General features: G+C 40.7%; 2 protein-coding genes across 10 annotated transcripts in view; one reads left to right on the plus strand and one right to left on the minus strand.

Annotated features, from left to right (window-relative positions):
• Positions 1–8: 8 nt before the first annotated feature.
• POLR3F (RNA polymerase III subunit F) lies at positions 9–14,604 on the minus strand. 3 transcript variants are annotated; one of them, XR_013554589.2, is made up of 11 exons: positions 14,322–14,604; positions 12,761–12,878; positions 9,950–10,017; positions 9,566–9,586; positions 9,374–9,441; positions 7,976–8,088; positions 5,838–5,981; positions 5,545–5,652; positions 3,768–3,959; positions 2,478–2,750; positions 9–1,668 (listed from the first exon to the last, which is right to left on the minus strand). XR_013554589.2 is itself a non-coding variant. In XM_060611388.3 (10 exons), the coding sequence occupies exons 1-10, from the start codon at positions 14,381–14,383 to the stop codon at positions 2,673–2,675; spliced, it is 972 nt and encodes a 323-aa protein (XP_060467371.1). In that variant the 5' UTR covers positions 14,384–14,604; the 3' UTR covers positions 2,348–2,672. The 3 variants fall into 3 exon arrangements, 2 of the variants coding, with proteins under 2 accessions (XP_060467371.1, XP_060467374.1); XM_060611388.3 differs by lacking the exon at positions 9–1,668 and having other exon boundaries at positions 2,348–2,750; XM_060611391.3 differs by lacking the exons at positions 9–1,668; positions 9,566–9,586 and having other exon boundaries at positions 2,348–2,750.
• A 175-nt stretch (positions 14,605–14,779) lies between these two features.
• Positions 14,780–18,273, plus strand: part of DZANK1 (double zinc ribbon and ankyrin repeat domains 1) — a 78,413-nt gene continuing 74,919 nt past the window's right edge. For 3 of the 7 annotated variants that reach the window (XM_060611321.3, XM_078444298.2, XM_078444299.2), the window contains exons 1-3: positions 14,796–14,872; positions 16,864–17,008; positions 17,514–17,674. In XM_060611321.3, the coding sequence (XP_060467304.2) occupies positions 17,566–17,674 (109 nt within the window). In that variant the 5' untranslated portion in view covers positions 14,796–14,872; positions 16,864–17,008; positions 17,514–17,565. Of the gene's footprint in view, positions 14,880–16,863; positions 17,009–17,513; positions 17,675–18,273 lie in introns of all 7 variants that reach the window. The other 4 variants (XM_060611327.3, XM_078444297.2, XM_060611358.3 and 1 more) reach the window with 4 other exon arrangements.

The raw sequence follows: 18,273 nt of genomic DNA on the forward strand, positions 1-18,273 counted from the left end.
TTTCTGAAGTCCTTTTTCAAAAAATTACAAACTTACACTACAAATGACAGTTAATAATATTTTGTCCTCTTTCTCCACAGAAAAATACATACAAGTGAGAAATAATTTTGATATCTTTCATTCCTATAATTAACATAGACCTATGTGACTGTAAGGATTGTGCTATATAATATGGTAGCCAGTAACCACAGGTAGCCATAAATTGAATTCATTTCTTCATTCAAGTCTTAACAGTCACGAAGTGACAGGTGGGTACTTTTACTGAACAGATGTGGAATACTGTCACTATAAAATGTCCAGCAGCAGTAATCTAGGGCATGTATTTTCTTCCCTTACCCACAATCTAATAATGAGTAATAGTTGAAAGTAAAAGTCACTCAACTTGAAATTACTTGTTTGACTAGTTTTTACTCAGCTGATCACCATAAAAATCATGGCTCATAAAATTTACTCCTCATCAAACGAAGTTCAGAGGAATTTTATAGAAGAATGCCACATAAACTATCCATTTAAACCATTGAATCATGGTCTCTCAGAATTGTCTGACTCCCTATGATCATTAATAAGCAGAACAGAAGGGCCCTGACAGACTTCAGGGTGTATCTCTTCTCAGGTGACCAAAATACCTTATACTAAATGGAAATCAACTGTAAGGATTAGGACTTCACCACAATTTGATTTTTTTTTTTTTTTTTTTTTTAATTTTTTTTGGTGTCATGAGTCTAGAGCCCCATAACTTGTTTTGGTCAAAGTTTACTTCTGGTGGGTAAATATCGATTTAACTATATATCGGAGCTGCTGTTGTTTGTTTTTTTTAACGTTTATTTATCTTTGAGAGACAGAGACCGAGCATGAGTGGGGAAGGGGCAGAGAAAGTGGGACACAGAATCCAAAGTAGGCTCCAGGCTCTTAGCTGTCAGCACAGAGCCCGAAGTGGGGCTCGAGCTCAAGAACTGCGAGATCATGACCTGAGCCAAAGTTGGATGCTCAACTGACGCCACCCAGGCACCCTCAGAGGTGCTATATTTTTAAACTATTGTCTCTTTTCTCCTTCAGTTAATATTCAGAATGAAAGACCTGCTATGGGAAAACCATTTAAAGGGTCTCTTTATTCTGGTGAGTCAATGAACTTTTGTTGTAGCCTTTGATTGTAAGCTTTAAAAATCAATCTTTGGCTATCAAGACATAATACAAAATCTGTAGTTAATACATGAACTGCTTCCTCCTCCCTACATCTACCTCTCCCCCCAACTTCAGTTTTCTCATTAAATAAGACTAGCGCCTCTGTGACAGGCCAGGTTCCAAGAAGGACAAATAATGTTCTTACTATTCTAGCTTTCCTTGGGGGTGGAAGAGAAAGGCTTGTGTAGTTTCAGGCTCCTAGATTCTTCTGTATCTTCTATATATTTAATACTTGAAATGATCCTTGTTTCAAAGTGCTGGTGTCATCGAATGCTATTTTATAGAGCTGGCCACAAACTCCATCTGGTTCTTAGTTGGTTACTGAGCTGATTTCATTTTATTGATCCCATTTATCTCAAAGTTACCCTTCTGATGGCTGCCCACTTGGAGAATCTCCAAACTGGTAGTTGAACTCCGGTGTCAGTAGTAGCTGACCTTCAATTCCTTTCCCTTGGTCCCATACTTTTGGCTTGGACACAGAAATCACTGAGTGGAGGTACAAAGTGAAAATACAATAGCTGAGATCCTAAAAAGCTAACTTTTGTGCAACAGTACACTGAATAACCTAATGTTTTCTCTATGGCTAATGATTAGGACTGGAAGTACTATTAGAAATGAGAACAATTATAATGGCTTTCTGCTTAGCCTAGACTAATTACACCATGATTTTAGAAGAGAATAAGGAAACAAATCTAAAATAGGACAAGAAAAGAAGAATGGTACTCTGCTCACAATGAAGTACAAATGGAGGGTAATGGATTATGGGACAGTTCTAGCAAATAATACAGTTGAACCACAGAATGAAACTTGGAAGACTTTAACAAAGGATCAGTGAAAACATTCTCTTGAAGATGAGAATAATGTAACTATGCGCTGAAAATCCTTGATAATAGTCATCATTTGCATTTGAGGTAAGTACAAAGGCATAATCCTCTGAAATAATATTTCTGACATAAGGAATTAATAGTGTGCGGAAAAGAGATGTTCCACTCTCTTCCCCACTCTTCCCTAAGTGCTGTTCCTGCCCCATCACTTTTAATTACTTAATGAAACCACTGAGGAAAGAGAAAACAAATGGCAATAGTGAAGTAGATGTAAAAAATTTCCAATGAAGATCTTAATAACTAACTTGGAAAAGGGCATTTTTAAGCTCTAGCCATTATCATAGTATTTGGCAAATATGGATTTATTGGCTTCTTTTTCCATGAACCATCACAAGTCTTGAAGGCTTCAGAAGGTGGTCTTCCAGAAGTTCTAAGTATTTATCGAAGAATGGATTTCAGTATTAGCCTTACCTGCTTCATATTCCGTTGCTTACTCTACCATTATAAATTTAGTCTTCATAGATAAAAAAATATTTTTTCATAGCAGCTAGTCTATCCATTATTGTGAAGTTTGCTTTCAAGGGTATTTGATGTTCCATCACGAATTAAATTATTTGCTCTCAAAGTAACTTCATTTGCAAAATGTCAGTAAAGTTCCTAGCTCTCTTAAAATTCGAGCCACTCTGTCATATAAATACAGTTAGATGGTGAAATCTCACCACCTTCATGGCAGTCGTCAAAAACCTTTAAAAAGAAAAAAGTTTACAATCAAATGAGAGTTTTAAAATTATTATAGGTAAAGTCTTAAGTGTCAACTACAACTATACTTTCTGTTAACAACATATCCAAGACCCAACCATTCTCTAAAGCGGTATTAAAAGTGACACTTTGAAACTGAAAGAGACTAGAGCTGTAATAGGACCTGCTGTGTGATTATAAAGTTAGTTAATGAGAGACCTCTCACTGTAGCACTAAGATGACATGTTCTGCCCACTGGCCCAAAGGCTATTTGCAGGTAACAGGGATACAGGAAAGCAGATCTGTATGTGTGTTTGACTAGGCAAATGTTTCGTGTTTAACTACATTCTTTTTTGTGAAGGGTGCTAAACAGAATTCCCAATATGCTCGCTTTTTTCCCTAGGAGTTGACACGAGCATACAGACAGCTTAGGCATATAGACAAGGGCCAGTATAAAGAAATAAAACAGCAGCTGTGAGGGCCGGGACAGGGCCTGCAGCACGCAGCTGGCAAGCAGTAAATGGGAACGGATGGATGGAGAGTGCTGGGGCATGCTGCAGGGGAAAGCACATCTCTGGGTTTGAATCCTGATTCTTCTAAGCTGTATATCTTGTATCTTCCTTAGCTTCAAGCTTATGCAGAAATAACACCATTAGCTCCAAGGGACAGGAGGAGATTAAATGAGACCACATAAATCTTCAAGAACATACCTGGCCTGTGACACAGGATTCTCAGCAAATCCTATTTCCCTCCCTACTTAGGTTAAATGATTAGCCCTCGTTAAAAATTGTCCATTTTAGGGCCAAACCCAGAAAAACACAAATTTCCCTAACCTGGTTATTCTAAAAAGGAATGTCAAGCCATGACTTGTTCATCAAAGGCCTGTCATCAAAGTTTACGTGGAGGTTTGAACAGCTGTTGGTCAACTCTGAGAATCAGAAAACTGGGGTGTGCTTGCTGGTAAGTTATGTGGCATTTGCACTTGGTGGCAGTCAGGTGTGAAATGAAGCCACTTTAACTCACCGGGCAGAGTCCGCAGGGGGCCCGGACCAAACCTGTGGGCGGGATGATAGGATTGACTGCTCTATACAGTTTCATGTGTCCATCCACACTTCCAACTGTGCCTTCTTTTGCAGCGATGATAGTCATCTCTACTTTCCCGTCATAAATGAGTGTATTTAAGATAGTTTCAATGTCCTCCATGGACAATTCTACCTGAAAAGGGGACACATTAGAAAGGACACAGAAAGCACAAGAAGACATCCTATCTGAGGGTGTTTAAACAGTAAGGGTCGCAACTCCGCCATGAATGGGGAAGCATTGCGCCGATGGGTGATTTAAAGCACAGAGCTGAACAACAGCCCAAGCTAGCACAAAGCACTGAAATGTTAAGGACAGAACTCTAACCTCATCTGAATTTGATACTTTCTTTCTATGTTTCTACCCTTAGGTAAAATCTGGAAGTCTTATAAAGTAACATTTCCTTAGCAAGAACTTGATGTGGATTTATAAAATGTTCAAGCAGAAAGTTATTTTAGATATCAAATTGTCCAAATTCCTAGTTTTTTATATAAATGAGAAATCTGTGTGGGGTATCTGGGTGGCTCAGTCGGTTAAGTGTCTGACTTCGGTTCAGGTCATGATCTCACGGTTCATGAGTTCAAGCCCCGCATCAAGCTCTGTGCTTACAGCTCAGAGCCTGGAGCCTGCTTCAGCTTCTGTGTCTCCCTCTCTCTCTCTGCTCCTCCCCCACTCACACTCTGTCTCTCTCTCTCAAAAATAAATAAGCATTAAAAAAAAAATTTTAAATAAATGAGAAATCTGGGGTCTAGGAAATGAAAACAGCTTGTCCAAATGGCCGATTCAATTTCTTCTGATTCTGAAAAGCATCCAGCACTGTCTTTATATAGGTCTTCAAAAGAATATGCTGATGACGCTACTCGCCTCTTACAAGTTGGATAATACCAGTAAGTGACAACTGATGTTATTGAGGTTTGTCATCTATGTTGAAATGTCCCTGAGAAAGTCAAGACCTTGTCAGAAGAGACTTTTGAATTTTGGGAGTGCAGTGCACTGCCAGGCCTCTACACTGCTGCTCTATATGCCAAGCTTAAGTATATACAGATCACACAGTGCCTGATGGCAGGACAGTCACCTTTGTCTAAATGGCTTAGGACAGTGCTTTCCAAAAGTGGATTCTGCACAATGCTCACAGGTATCACCTCAAAAAAGGGTCTGGGTCAAATATGTGCAGAATACACTGTAAACTATACCCCTGTGATGAAGAGTAACTTTAAAAAATTAAAATGAAGGGGCGCCTGGGTGGCTGCCTGTTGAACTTCTGACTTCGTACCAGGTCATGATCTCATGGCTTGTGGGTTTGAGCCCTGCATAGGGCTCTGTGCTGACAGCTCAGAGCCGGGAGCCTGCTTCAGATTTTGTCTCTCTGCCCCTCTCCCACTCATGATCTGTGTCTTTCTCTCAAAAATAAACATTAAAAAAAATTTAATAAAAAATAAGATGAGGGGCGCCTGGGTGGCTCAGTCGGTTAAGCGTCTGACTTCAGCTCAGGTCACGATCTCGCGGTCCGTGAGTTCGAGCCCCGCGTCGGGCTCTGGGCTGATGGCTCAGAGCCTGGAGCCTGCTTCCGATTCTGTGTCTCCCTCTTTCTCTGCCCCTCCCCTGTTCATGCTCTGTCTCTCTCTGTCTCAAAAATAAATAAAACGTCAAAAAAAAATTAAAAAAAATAAAATAAAATAAAATAAAAAATAAGATGAAAATTCAAAACCCAAGCTCTCACCTTACTGATCCCCAATTCACAGATGTACTTCCATACTTCATGTGATGAGGCAAATGAACTATTTCTTTGTATCATTGGATTCTGTTTGCTTTCTCGTGCTGTTTCTGCCTATAAGGGTAGAAACACAAATCTCAATATAGTGTTTTCTGAATACAATTTATATAGTCTGAAAATCAACAATGGAATATACTGTTTAGTAAAAATTATCAACTTCACCCTTTTCAAGTCCTATAAAATACGATATAAACTTTTTAAAAAAGATTTGCAGTGATGTGTCCTCAGTTATGCCTCACCTTGGTTTGTAGAAATTTAAAACACTGTTGGTTAAGCACCTCTACAAATTCTGATTCAAAATCCTGGTCACTGTACCAGGCTCCACCAGTCACAGACCGGTCTGGCTGCAGGTTATAGAGCATATATACTTTCTTTTTTGAGGCCTAGGAAAAAACATGCACAAGCAGATGTGGTTATAAGATAAATAAGTCTTCTGAAACTAAGATTAAAAAAAACCCAAAACTTTGTATTTTAGAGCAGTTTTAGATTTACACAATTATTGTAAAGATGGTACATTTACCTTGTGCTCAGTTTCCCCTTATTAGTATCTTACATATTAGTAGGGTACATTTATTACAGTTAATGAGCCAATATTGATACATCATTATTACCTAAGTCTATACTTTACTGAGATTTCCTTAGTTTTCCCCTAATGTCCCTTTTCTGGGTCAAGAACCTATTCAGGATACCACATTACATTTACTTGGTATGTTTCCTTGGCAACTTCTGGTTGTGACAGCTTCTCAGACTTTCCTTGCTTTTGAGAACTTGCCAGTTCTGAGAATTACTGGTTGGGTATTCTGTAAGATGCCTTTTGACTGGGATTTGTCTGATGTTTTTCTCAGGACTAGACCAGGAAAAAGACCACAGAGGAAGTGCCCTTCTGACCACATCCCATCAAGGGTACTCAATCGTCACCAAGTGATGACTGATCACCATCACTAAGACTTTTCGGTGTTGATGTTAACCTTGATCATGTGGCTTGAGGTAGTGTTTCTCAGTTTTCTCCACTGTAAACTTTCTTCCCTAGCCTTGCCATGTTTGGAAGGAAATCAGTACGCAGAGCCCAAACTGAAGGAGGGAGAGTTACGTTCTACTACCTAAATTACCTGGAACTCTTCTGCACAGGAGGTTTGTCTATTCTGCCTCTTTCCACTCATGGGAAGATGGGTCATTTATTTATTTCAACATTTATATCAGTATGGACTTATGAAGATTTATTTTAGACTTTGGGTTACAATCCAATACTACTTCAGTTTGAAACCTTGAAAACATTGTGTAAATGAAAGAAGCCTGATGCAAAAGACCACATACTGTATGATTCCATTTATACAAAATTTCCAGAATAGGCAGATCTGTAGAGACAGAAACTACATTAGTGGTTATCAAGGCCTACAGGCAGGGATGCAGAGGACTGACTGCCAGTGGGGTCACATTTCACGGGTGATGAAAATGTCCTAAAATTACAGCAGTGTGATGGTTGCACAACTTTGGGAATATACTAAAAACTACCAAACTGTACATTTTAAACAGATGAATATTCTGGCATGTCAATTTTATCTCAGTAATAAGGCTGTTATTAAAAATAAAGGTGGAGAAGAAATATTGGCAAAGTGAAGGTACTTCACTTTGGAGACTTGTATTATTGGCTCTACTTTTGTGAAAATTTGAAATTATCCATTAAAAATGCAGAAGGGAGATAATGGTATAAACTAGGGATTGGTAAGGCAAAAATACTATTTGATAAATAAAATCTCTGATGAACATTGAATTCTTATTTGCCAAAATCCGTGTTCAAGCAAACTTTAGGGGGAATCTTGGCTCTTCTGATACCTAAGTCAGTGCTGTCAGCAGCTGGTGTCCCTGATGCAGCCAGCTCTGGAGTGAAAGCCCCTGGAGGAGGTAATAGGGCTGGGGTGGGATGAGGAGAAGGAGAAATACCATGTACTGGAACAGACAGGGCAGAGATCTTTCTCTGACTTGTTTACTCACGTATCCCAAGCACTACAAGAGTACCTGGTACACAGCAAACACACAATAGCTATTTGTTGAATGAGTAATCTAATATGCCAGGATGGAGTAAATTATCTTACACACTGGAAATCCAGGAAAAATGCTCATGATTCCAAAAATTCTTTACTGAAGAGTAAAGTGGTTTTAGCTTTAATGGCGGGTGAGACACAAAGAGTTAATTAAGCAGCGATAAATCTAGGCAACATCTCCAAGCCAATCCAACTTGAGCTTAATTTTTAGAAATCGTTTTGACCAGTAGTTTTAAATCATGACACAGCTTACAGAACAATAAAAATCTTAAAATGTACTTGGACCAGAACATATACAATGACCACTTGGGGGAAGAAAAGAGAAAACTACTCACTGCCACAGACTTAACAGCTTTGATAAGCTTTTTACTTTCCAAATTCTTTAGAATTTTGTTAATTTCTGTTAATGGCAAGTTACTTTTGTATCGGATATCTCTGCTCCATATTCCTATAAGAAAATAAAGTAAAATGAATTCAACACCATAGGATGTGTGTTTACAGTCCTACTGCTGTATCTCATGCCAAAACTATAACAAAGTATGTATATATATGTATATATCCCTAGAGCACAGCTATAGAGAAAACAGTGACTTAGAGGTAAGAATCTCAGGTAACATAACATATAAAATGTTAAGTTATGTGCTCTATCTTCTAACCAGAAATTTCTTGGAATCCTAGCATGGCACCTTTCTAAAAACACTGAAAAAGATATTTTTTAATGGAAGAAAAGAATGGTACTGAATTGACTTACATTGTCTCTTCCATCCCCTTTTGCATCCCAACTTCTGTTTCCTATTATTTTTACTTTAGATTTGTATTTTTTTTAATTTATTATTTTTTGAGAGAGAGCTCAAGTCAGGAGGGGGCGAGAGGGAGGAAGAGAGAGGATGCCAAGCAGGCTCTGCGCCGTCTGCACAGAGCCCAACTTGCGGCTTGATCCCATGACCTAGGGATCATGACCTGAGCCAAAATCAAGAGTCAGATGCTTAACTGAGCCACCCAGGTGCCCCTACTTTAGATTGTATTTAGATTGTAACTTAAGTTTGGGCCAAGGTCAGTTGCCACTGTCAGCGTAGAGCAAAAAATACTTTATGTAAGCATCTGTGTGCATGTATACCCATTATGTATACACGAAAACTGTATTTAAGAGATGAAAAATGGAAGACTGGGGTTCTCACAGCCACCAAAAGCCCTGTGCAAGAGGCTATGGTTTCTCTCTGTTTTAAATGCTTATTTATTTAGTTTTGAGAGAGAAAGAGAGAGAAGGAGGGGGAGAGAGGGGGAGACAGAGAATCCCAGGCAGGTTCTGCACTGTCAGCCCAGAGCCTGACACGGGGCTCGAACCCACAAACCGTGAGATCATGACCTGAGCCTAAGTTGGACACTTAACCAACTCAGCTACCCTGCCGCCCTGGTTACTCTTTTAAAAAAGGCTTGTATGTGGAATTTTGTATAAAACATGTTACCCTATTTTCTTCCCAGCACAGAGGCATAATGAGATAGGAAAAAGTTTTTAAGATAGAGAATGCTTTTTTCATGAATCTATTTTTAAAATATTAATTTAACTTCTAATAAATATAAGAATGATATGATTTCAAATTATATCATGGTTGATACATTGTTGAAACTAGTATCAGTGACTCAAATCCTAATACACAGATCTCATTCCCTATTTCTGGACCTAAAGACAAAGACCAGGAAGTTTTTTCCTGCTTCTTCCTTCACATGCTTACCTTTATTTCCTGCATCCTCTATGATTTGATATACCAGTTTTTCTTGGTTATCTGATCCTTTCATTTTACTGCAGGGGAATAAAGTAGAATTAAAAAGGCAAAGAGATACAGGATAATCTAAGAATCTACATAACTACTTGAATTAGTGAACAAGGTCATCACATTGACTTATTTACCAAAAGAAGGGCTTACCTTAAAAAGAATGAGACAGGGCTGTATGTACCAGAATGAAAAGATGTCCAAGATATAGTAAGTGAAAAAAACAAGTTGCAAAACAGTATGGATAGCATGATCCCATTTTTGTTAAAAAAAAAAGAAAAAAAAAGAAAAAAAGATTATATATATAGTATATAAATATATAATCATCTCTATATATTTATATATATACCTAGAAGAAAGGACATATACCAAATTATTAAGAGCAGTCATCTCTGAAAAATGGAACTCATGACAAGAGGCCGGAATGGTATGCAGGACAGATTACATTATGCAATTCTCTATTGACTTTTTTCCCCAAAACCATAGATTATGTTCGTAATAATTAAAGTTTCTAAAAATAAAAAATTGGGTGCTTACCCAGCATTCTGAGAATCCTTTATTCTATACAGAAGGCCTGTATTGCTCCTTAAGAGATCCAACTGACCCTAAAGTTTTTTTAAACAGAAAATAATAATGAATTATTTTGGAGCTATTTTAAATCAATCACAAATGTTAATGTATTCTTTAAAAGTTTACACAAACCAAAACATCCTGCCTTGCAGTTATTTGTTAGTTCCTCACTCAAGACTTTGGTCTTTGTCTACATATCACATGTAATATATTTTCAAAAACTTAGCGCTTTATGTTACCATTATCCAAATTATATGCTGGTGTCCTGGCTTGGTTATGTGACCAATGCATAAATAATTTTGAAGAAGCAGCTTTAGAATAATAAATAAAAATCCATAGTCAAATTTAAATAAATTCAATCAGTATATGAAATGTAAAGATAAATAATTTATATAAACAAGAAGTTCAAATAAAGGCTAACATGCATAAATCTATAACATGATGATTAATTAAACCTGACAAAATAGTGACATTTACTAATTTGTGTGATTTCTGTTGTATTACATGAAAATTAGGTCAACCAATGAATAAAAGATGCAATAGTTTTGGTTTTATATAACAAATCAAAAGTAAAGTAAAGCATGTCTGGTGTGCTTTTGAAATTCCTTGGGTGTGAACTCTGGAGCACTCAGGTGGCCATATTATGGGATTTCTGGCAGTTTGGGGAATCCATGGCTGGGAGAGGCCCCACTGCCGTGCGTTGAGACTGGGATGACACATGACTTAGAAACAGGCTTATATACGGATGAACAGCAATAACCTCCCTCCCCGAGCTCCACTAAGTAGGAAAATCGAACCACAAAGTTCCATTTGGAGGTCGTTTAATTCAGCCCATGAACACTTCCTGAAAACCCATACTGTGATCCATGTTTGGTGGGGGACAAACATGAATTCTAAAAGAGAATCACACAGCTAACGTCAATACCATCTTGTCGGCATCAACACAGAGGTAAGTTAAGGGTGGAATGGGCACTCAGAGAAGCAGCTTTGGCCCAACCTGGGGGGATTTCAGGGAAGCTTTCTGGGAGACAATAGCAGAGCTGAATCTTGAAGGAGAATGTGGAGTTAGTCTGTGAAGAAAGGGAAGAAGGGCCTTCTAACCAGTGAAGACAAAGGACCTGAGGCATGATGTGGCAGAGAACCAAAGACAATCTGTTCCCCTGAACCCTAACTTTTGGGGCAGAGTGGGTGAGGAAGGTAGGGGCTCGGTGTGGTAAACCCAGGAGTGTGGACTTGAATCTGTAGTGTTGAGAGGATTCTGGGTCACGAATGACTTGGTCAGATCTGTATTATGATCAAGGGGCGCCTGAGTGGCTCAGTCAGGCATCCGACTCTTGTTCTCAGGGTCTTGATCTCAGGGTCGTGAGTTCAAGCCCCGCGTTGGGCTCTGTGCTGGGTGTGAAGCCTACTTAAAAAAAAAAAAAAAAAAAAATCAGGCTGGCTGCACTGAGGCAGATGGAACCAGGAGAGCCAGTTAGAATATACTGTGATAGTCCAGGAAAAAGCCAAGAGCCTGAACACATGCAGAGGTAGCAGGAATGGAAAGGAGGGAACAAATCTGAGAGCTGTTTATGAGCTAAAAGCAGCAACCCTTTGTGATTTACTAATAATTAAAAGTCATCATAGCTCCACCACTGCTTACAACCTGTAGACCACAGGCCTGGCAGTAGATGGGGCTGCAGAGATGGCGAAAGAGAGGGAGGTACTGAGGAGGATTTTCAGACAGAAAGCAAAGGGCTCAAAGGGTAGTCAGAGGACAAAAACAGTTTCCGTTGCCACAACGTCCAGCATCCCTTCCACTATCCCTCCTGGAGCTGAGTCCTTCACCATGGTGAACTGATTAGAAATCACCAACAGTACTAAAACAGGGCGAGCACTCCGGCCCACTGCTTATTTTTATAAATAAGGTTTTACCGGAATGCAGCCATGCTCATGTGCTTATGAATGGTTCATGGCTACTTTCCTGCAGAGTTGAGTAGTTATGACAGAAACCTTATGGCCTGCAAAGCCTACAACACATACTATGTGGCACGTTACAGAAAGTTTTCCAGCCATTGAGCTAGAAGGTCGAAGGGAGCAGTTTAACAGAACGTTCACCTGTCCTCAAACTTCCATGAGTCCTTAGTGGAGAAATCTTTTATTCAATTTCTACTACAACCAAACTGAAATGCTTTCAAGATATGGGAGTTTTGATGATGGAGAAATGAAAGGAGAAATAGGCAGATTTAGAGGGTGGGGTGCCACAAGGTGGGGTGTTTTGGGACAGTGTAGGAGAATGATATTAGGGCCCCAGGAGAAGAGAAGAGATAAGAGCAGGTAGAAGGGCTTCAATGAAAAACCCCACTGCAGTGTGACTAGACTCATTCCTGCCTCCTGAAATGCTCAGAGTGAGGAGTGAGATTGTGGAGAATGAAACCCTAAGGAACCGACTCTGATAACCTGCAGAAAAACCAGATGGGGCATATTTCATAGGCAATGGCCCAACACCAACAGCAGGAAGCAAACAGAAGGTGAGAGCAGACTAGGCCTATGTGCCCTGTGTCTCACGATGACAATTAGGTTAACAAATACAACAGTTAAAACAGAATACATTTATTTCATTCTTCTTGGAAAATGATGTGTAATTATTTCTTCTTTCCTCAGTTCAGGCAGTCTGAGCTGTTTCCTGGTTTGGAGTCTTAACCTAACACACTTGAGAATGGTTTCACGTCTACGTAACAGGAAGTAATGAGTCCATAGCACATAAATAATTACATCAACTAGTTGAATTTGCCTTACCATGGACAGCAGTCTATTGATGGCCACTGCCCGCTGCTGGGCTTCTATATGAGGCATTTCATTCTGAATTACTTGGTCTGTGATTCCATGAGGGAACTGGTGACATAATTCTATAATCCTAGGAACAAAGGCAATAATGATTTTATTCATGTTCTGACCCATTTCAAGAGGCAATGAGGGAAAAATACAAGCAGAATGGTTTGAAATTGTGCCTTTTTTCACATTTGGCAGATGACCTAGGTTTCTATGATGGTTGTGAATCAAAGCATGTTACAAATTGAGCAAGATAAAGTACATGTTTACATAATTACTACTATTTAAGGGAGTGTTTCTTTTCCTCACTAATATGAACTTTAAATTAGAAAAGTCAAATGAAAACAAACACAAAATATATTAAAGCTGGGGCTTCAATTTTCTCAGAGCAACTATGACAAAGTTAATATGCAGTGCATTTGGCAGTCATAGTCTGCAAGGAGGCAAATCAGACACGTCTGGTGGGAAGACAAAATTTGTTATGCCAATTAACCACAACTGGGTCTGCTTTGGGAATTATCTATACCAAACAAAAATCAACCAAACTATCCACCTTGTCATAGGATCATCGTACATGTTTTCACAAGTTTGAGAAAGTCAAGGTCTTTAAAACTATGTGGTAACCTAAAAATATAAAATTAGGAGAGGCTTTAGGTGACCTAAACTCTCAAAAAATTTTTTTGTTTGTTTTATATTTGAGAGAGAGCGTGAGCAGGGGAGGGGCAGAGAGAGAGGGAGACACAGAATTTGAAGCAGGCTCCAGGCTCTGAGCTGTCAGCTCGCACCCCCACATGGTGGAACCCATGAGAGGTGAGGTCATGACCTGAGCTGAAGTCGGAGGTTCAACCGACTGAGCCACCCAGGCGCCCCCCACCCCCGACTTTTTAAAAGTTTTTTTTTTTTTTTTTTTGGTTTTACCTTATATTTGAGAGAGAGAGAGAAAGAGCGTCAGCAGGGGAGGGGCTGAGAGAGAGGGAGACACAAAATCTGAAGCAGGCTCCAGGCTCTGAGCTGTCAGTACAGAGCCCGACGCGGGGCTCGAACCCACCGGCCGTGATAGGTAACCTAAAACCTTAAATACTGCACGGAAACCATTTGGCTTAGTGTTGCTTCAAAAATCCAAACTGCATCCTAATTTCGCCCAAACATTCTGTCGTGGGAGTTCCCTTAGCGACAAGAGCGATCCCGGATCAGAGTACAGTACGTATCTACAAGTACTACGGGAAAAACGCCAAGTCCTCTCTGGGAGTCGGTTACCCTAATGTAGGAAGAAAACACATCATCACAACTTTCCGAACAGCACCGGCGCAAGATCGGATACGTAAAGTTGCAAACTGTCAAGCTCGCCCGGAACTTCTAAAGAAGTCTGCGGTCCAGGGATGGGAGGGAGGCTCCAAACCCCACGAATCCCCTTCCTGTGCGCGCAGGTATCTGCCGACGGTGCCCGTGGAAGGGGTCCGCCTGCCCAAACGACCAGCCGCCTGAGGGGGGCTCCAGAGCGGGGAAGGAGCCTCACTCACTGGTTTACCTGTTTTCTATTTCCACGGGATCCGCGTCGGGCGGCTGTACCTTCACCTTCACCTCAGCCATCACTGCCCAGTTCCCGTCCCTCGTGGGAAGAGATGTTCGAAGTCGCCGGTTACCCAGCTGGGGTGCGAGGAAACCGGGGAAAGAAAGCACCAGGGTTGGCAAGGGGCCTTCTTCCTCGTGTCGCAGCCGGTCCTTACTTGTTCTGTCGGCCTGAGGTGGCCGAGGCGCGCCTGATCCGCTACGTCTTATTCTTGTTTTTCAGAAGGTCAATGCCTGTCGGACCAACGAGTCTGGTTCCCTCACTCTGTGTTGGGATGCCACCTCTGAGCATTTTCCAACCTCTGTGAAACCATATTCTCAGAGACCTGCAGTGAAGCCTTTAGGAAAGGCGCGCGAGGCCGGTACCAGTCCCCCGGCCAAGCGGCAGAGGCGGGGTTGGTTGCTAGGAAGTCGGTGTCCTCCAATCACCTGCCCGGCTCTCAGTGGGAGGGGCGCGGCTCGCAGCGTCTGTGGAAACCCAGGAGGCAGCAGAGGAGACGGCAAGAGGTGGTGAGAGGTGGGCTGCCTGACTGGGGACAGTGGCGGTACCTCAGTGATCCCAGTCCGGGTTCTGGTGGTCGAAGGAAGAGAGGGAGCAGGAGGAGAAGGGCCTCCCTCACTCCAGCCGAAAGAAAGCGGGCGTCCCTATCTGCCCCTGATGGACAGGGACTGGGACCGGACGGGGTTCCGGATCCGGGAGGCGAGGGGGCGGTCTTGATGGAAGGATTTGATGGGTGAAGGGTGCTGTTGACCCACTGCTGTTTGGGCCTAGCATGGTGGTCTACTTCTTGATCCTCTTCCCTTGGGGCCCACAGGCCGCCCCAGCCTCCCAAGGGGTAGCTCCTACTTGCTGCGCGTGTTATTCCTTCCCCTATATATATAAATATACATATTTATAATATATTTAAATATATATTTATAATATTATATATTTAAATATATATTTACAATATAATATATTTTTTATATATGACAAAATTTTCAACTTTTTAAATTTTAATTGCCTCTTAGGTGGAAAAATGAGAAACGGCACCTTATTCTTCCCTCCTTCTCCCTCCCCCCCGCCCCAGTCCAGCCACCCTTCTGTAGAGGATATTACTCTAAAATCGGCATCTGCAATTTACATTTGTAGCCTTTGACCTGGAACTATCCAACCAGGCATTAATTTCAGTTCTTAAATTTATTTATCCAAGTTTTGGGAATATAGTCTGTGACAAAATTCAAGCCACAAGCTGTTCAGGGCAGCATTATTTACAATTACCAACCAAAGCTAAAAAGAAACTAGTAATAGCCTAAATTCCCAACCACACAATGATAAGATTATATAAGTATATGGAAAACTGTAAATAATAGAGTGAGAGTGCAAGAAGTATACTGTAAAAATGTAATGAACATATAGATTATAACTGAGTGAGACTATATATCCACAATCACTGAAATTTAAGGGGTGCCTGGGTGGCTCAGTCTTGAATGTCCCAAAGGTCATGATCCACTCAGGTCATGATCCCAGGGTCATGGGATGAAGCCCAGCACTGGGTTCTGTGCTGAGCGTGGAACCTGCTTAAGATTCTCTCTCTCACTCTCTCTCTCTCTCTCTCTCTCTCTCTCTCTCATTCTCTCTCTCTCTCTCCCTCTCTCCCTCTCTCCCTCTCTCCCTCTCTCCCTCTCTCCCTCTCTCTCTCTCTCCCTCTCCCCTCCATCTCTCCCTTTCTCAAAAAAAAAAGTCATTGAAATTTGAAAAGGTGACACAGAGATGTAAATGGTTGTTGTATTAAGGTGACGGTTGTTTTTCCCCTGTATATCCTTTATGTATTAAGAATCATACTCCCTCCCACAGAAAAAGATCAGTAAGGCCTCCATACTTGTACTTAACTGTTTATACAGTAGATAGAGTGGGAGACTTTTTTTGTTTATTTATTTATTTTGAGAGAGAGACAGAGACAGAGAGAAAGAGAATGTGAGCAGGAGAGAGGCAGAGAGGGAGAGAGAGAATCACAATCAGGCTCTATGCTAACAGCTTGGGTCTTGATCTCACTGATGGTGAGATCATTACCTGAGCCAAAATCAAGAGTCAGACCCTTAACCAACTGAGCCACCCAGGTGCCCCTAGAGTGGGAGACTTTTTGTTCATTGCTCACTGTTTGTATCTGTTCCAGCTTCCTTTCAGCTGAGGCATGATACTCCGCCATCCTTCTAAAATTTCTTTGCAGCTTTCAAATGCAAGAACCACTTGGCCACAACAGTAGGGCCTTGAATGTGGAGCTTTCCCAAGGGAGTTGGCTCTAAATTAACATTTCATGCCATGTACAGAGTTACTCTGCTCCTCTTGTGTGATGAGTTGCCCTGAAGCCAGGAGAGGTGGCACATTAATAAGAGGCAGGAAAGGGTGATAATGATCTAGGGGGAGCTCAGATCAGATCATGAGTAATGGTCTCTGTTCTGATGTACCGTAGTCTCCCCTTATCTGCAGTTTTGCTTTTCATGGTTTCTCTTACGTGCAGTCAACTGGGGCGTGGACGCAGATGATCCTTTTCCTGATGTTAGAAGGTCAGTAGTAGCCTAACGCTACATCACTGTGCCTCAGTCACTCACCTTACTTCATCTCATCATGTAGGCATTTTATCATCTCACATCGTCACAAGAAAGGTGAGTACAGTACAATAAGATATTTTGAGAGAGACTACATTCACATAACCTATTACAGTATGTTGTTGTAATTGCTCTATTTTATTACTGTTGTAGTTAATCTCTTACTGTGGCTAATTTATAAATTAAACTTTATCATAGGTATGTATAAATAGGGAAAAACAGTATATACAGGGTTTGGCACTATTCATGGTTTCAGGCATCCACTGGGGGTCTTGAACACTTCCCCCATGGATAAGGGAGGGACTACTGTGTTTGTTTAATTTGTTCGTGTACAATAATTCTATTCCTATATCCCATTTGTTCGTGCTCTTTTCCCAGAAGTGAGGTAAGTATTTAGATAGTTAAAATTCCACACGAGACCTCAACAGAAAAAATGCATCTGAAGCAATAATTGTTTGAGTTAAAAACAAAATAATATTTTTAGGTGGTATTCTCTTTAGTTTTTAGTAGTTTTGCTGTATTTAAACAAGTGCTTCTCTTTGACTTTTGTATTCAAATGTAGGTGCCTATTGGAATTTATATTCATCCACCTTTTTTTAATGTAAGGAGGGAAAATGACTGCTGGTTCAGTGTGTGTCCCTCAGATCATACCACTGCGAGTGCCTCCACCTGGAAAAGCCAACCATGAAATTGATAGCAATACACTTTTAGAAATGAAATCAGGTAAGAATCACATGTACTTGAAATTACATAAAATAACATTGCCACATTTCTTATGTTCATCTCGTTGATTTCTCACTTTGCGTGCCTTCTACAATTAGGACCTTGGGGATTTTGTACAAGTCCCAAAATTTGCAATAGCGCTGTACTTGGTGGTTTATGGAGTCGTATATATTTAAATTAAAATGGTTAGCTTTGAGGCATCTGGGTGGCTCAGTCGGTTGAGCGTCTGATTCTTGATTTCAGCTCAGTCATGATCTCATGGTTCTTGGGGTCAAGCCCCACATCAGGCTCTGTGCTGGCAGTGTGGAGCCTGCTTGGGATTCTCTGTCTCTCCTCTCTCTCTCTGCCCCTCCCCCTACTTGCACGTGTGTGCACTCTCTCTTTCAAAATAAAGAAAAAAACAAACATTTAAAAATAAATAAGTAAAATGGTTAGCTTTGACCAACCTTTCATTTCAGTACACAGTTGCAGCAATGCCTTGACTCACGTTAGCCTAAGTGACTTCCTTAGGATTCTTATTATTTTGCTGGGATAATAAATTTGACCTACTAACACAGGTTTTGCAGTCAGGCATATTGGAGATTAAATCCTGACTTTGA

The sequence above is a fragment of the Panthera onca genome, chromosome A3 (assembly GCF_046562875.1).
Source record: "Panthera onca isolate mPanOnc1 chromosome A3, mPanOnc1 haplotype 2, whole genome shotgun sequence".
Classification (NCBI taxonomy): Eukaryota; Metazoa; Chordata; class Mammalia; order Carnivora; family Felidae; genus Panthera; species Panthera onca.

Coding starts and splice junctions, on each gene's coding strand:
- POLR3F (XM_060611388.3), bottom strand. CDS start 14,383: ATGGCTGAGGTGAAGGTGAAGGTACAGCCGCCCGACGCGGATCCCGTG. Junction 5,653..5,837: donor TTAAATTTCTACAAACCAAG/GTGAGGCATAAC, acceptor CTACCCTTATAG/GCAGAAACAGCACGAGAAAG. Junction 3,960..5,544: donor GTGAATTGGGGATCAGTAAG/GTGAGAGCTTGG, acceptor TCCCCTTTTCAG/GTAGAATTGTCCATGGAGGA.